General features: G+C 66.0%; 1 protein-coding gene across 1 annotated transcript in view; it reads right to left on the bottom strand.

Moving 5' to 3' along the window:
• Positions 1–2,034, bottom strand: part of LOC104464161 (lysyl oxidase homolog 4-like) — a gene marked incomplete at both ends in the record, with an annotated part of 2,578 nt that extends 544 nt beyond the window's left edge. The window contains 6 exons of the mRNA XM_010076798.1: positions 5–81; positions 351–534; positions 668–899; positions 1,042–1,080; positions 1,604–1,800; positions 1,930–2,034. Coding sequence (XP_010075100.1) covers positions 5–81; positions 351–534; positions 668–899; positions 1,042–1,080; positions 1,604–1,800; positions 1,930–2,034 — 834 coding nt within the window. The remainder of the gene's footprint in view (positions 1–4; positions 82–350; positions 535–667; positions 900–1,041; positions 1,081–1,603; positions 1,801–1,929) is intronic.
• Positions 2,035–2,041: the final 7 nt, after the last annotated feature.

Here is a 2,041-nt window from a genome sequence, read left to right as displayed (position 1 = left end):
CGGCATCCTGGAAGCGGCACTCACCCAGGGAACGCTCGTGGCCGGTGCATCGCACATCACTCATGTGGATGGGCCCCAGGCCTGAAGCAGAGGCCGGGTTAGTGCTCCCTGCTCCATGTCCATCCTGGAGCAGGGAGTTCTCCCACTCGCTTTACCCCTGATCTGGGGATTCCCTATGACCACGGGGATGCCCGTGGCAGGAGAAGCGAGGGGAGCCCTGTCCTAGCGCAGGCTGGAGCTGCCTGGACATCCCAGGATGCGCCAGCAGCACTCAGTAAACCGGGGCTCTCCCCACAGTGTCACTCCAAGCCCAGCGATGCCCTGAGTCCCTGCCGCACCATCTACCTCACCTTGGCCCATCTGGGCTCCTGCCAGGGCCTGCTTCGCCGTCCCATAGCCCAGCTGCCGGCACACCACGCTGGCCGCGGCCAGGTCCCACTGCTTGTCACACACGGTGCCCCACTGCCCATGGCGCAGCACCTCCACCCGTCCCTCACCGGCGTGGGTGCCTGCTCGCAGCCGCACTGGCATCACCTGGGCATGGGGAGCAGCTGGTCAGTGGCCCCAGGGGAGGGCCACCTGTCTGCACCATGGGCACGGGTGCAAACGGCGTGGCCGGGTGTTGCCCGGCTCTGAGACCCTCCATCAGCAGGCTGGGGCATGGGGCCATGCTGGGGCTCACCTTTCCTGGGGAGGTCTTGCTCCTGCCCTTGCCTGTGCCCTTCTGGAAGGCAGGGCCAGGGAGGCAGCTGACGATGGCGTGCATGCCATGGGGACAGGCGGGCTGGTGGGGGGCCAGTGGGGCCACCTGCGTGGGGCAGAGGGCCAGGTGGGGCTCCACACCCTGGCACCGCACCCTGTGGACCCAGAAGCTGTTCTTCTGGCTGAGGTTCTTCAGGCTGCAGAGGGAGAGGAGCAGGAGCTGGTGTCAGTTCAGGAGCCGGAGTCAGCTCAGGAGCTGGAGACTCTCCCCAACCCAATGCCTGTGCTGGGCGCCCACCCAGGGCTCCCCTGCCTGCCCTGCCCAGGGCTCAGCCCTACCTGGAGTTGGGGTCCTTCAGCTTCATGTTCCAGAGCTTCCTGTGGGTGCACAGAGACAGGAGGTTGAGGGGGGCGGGGCTGTGCCAACCCTGCAGGGCTCCAGACTCCTCACCCCATCATCCCTGCCCCTCACAGCACTTCCTGGCAGGACCTGGAGCCATGGGTCCTCCCACAGCATGGCAGCGTGAGGACAGGTCCTCTCCCCACCGGCAATTACCGTGCCAAGCCCGGCTGTGCCATGTGTCCCAGCGGCACTGTGTGACTCCTGGCACCCACAGGGGCTCATTATGGGCTGTATTTATAGCCCCAGCTTGAGGGGGGGTGAAGGGGCTGAGGGCTGCTTGCCTCTCCTCTCCTTCCACCCACACTTTGCTGGCCATGGCTGGTGACTTCCTACCACCCCGGCTGCTACTGAGACCAGATCTGCCCCTCCTTGAGGCCCCAAGAATGGGACCCAGGCACGACCAGGACATACCAGCATCCTTCCCCCAACACTCCCCGGTATCCTGGCCAGCCAGCCACCCTGCCCCACGTGCCCCACGGCTCTCTCCCACATCCCTACCGGTAGAAGCTGGTGTTGACGTGCTTCTCTTGGGGGAAGCCCAGCATCCCGCAGACCACACGGCTGTTGTCATCGCACCCCTGCCTCCAGCGCCCGTTGTGCTTCACCTCCACGGCACCCTCTGTCACTGGCACACTCAGCTTGGCCCGTGCCAGGACGGGTTTGAGCCGAACCTCCTCCAGGCTCAGCCTCGGGACCTGCCGCAGGGGGCACAGGGGTGGGCAGGGGGACTCCAGCATCGAGGGCAAGGTGTGCAGGATGGGGAAAAGATGAAGGGTCAGAGGGACCTGTCCCAGCACCCCCCATCCATCCTGCTGGGCACTCACCTCTCCCAGGTGACCAGAGGTGGTGGCCTGGTGGGGGGCACCGGGCAGGCGCTGTTCAGAACACACCACACCGGCATCCTCGCCATGGTGGCAGTCACTGGTGCCCCAGCCG

The sequence above is a fragment of the Pterocles gutturalis genome, unplaced genomic scaffold, assembly GCF_000699245.1.
Source record: "Pterocles gutturalis isolate BGI_N339 unplaced genomic scaffold, ASM69924v1 scaffold4543, whole genome shotgun sequence".
NCBI classification, from domain to species: Eukaryota; Metazoa; Chordata; class Aves; order Pterocliformes; family Pteroclidae; genus Pterocles; species Pterocles gutturalis.
The sequence above is the reverse complement of the archived record's forward strand: the minus strand, read 5'-3'. Positions and strand labels throughout refer to the sequence as shown.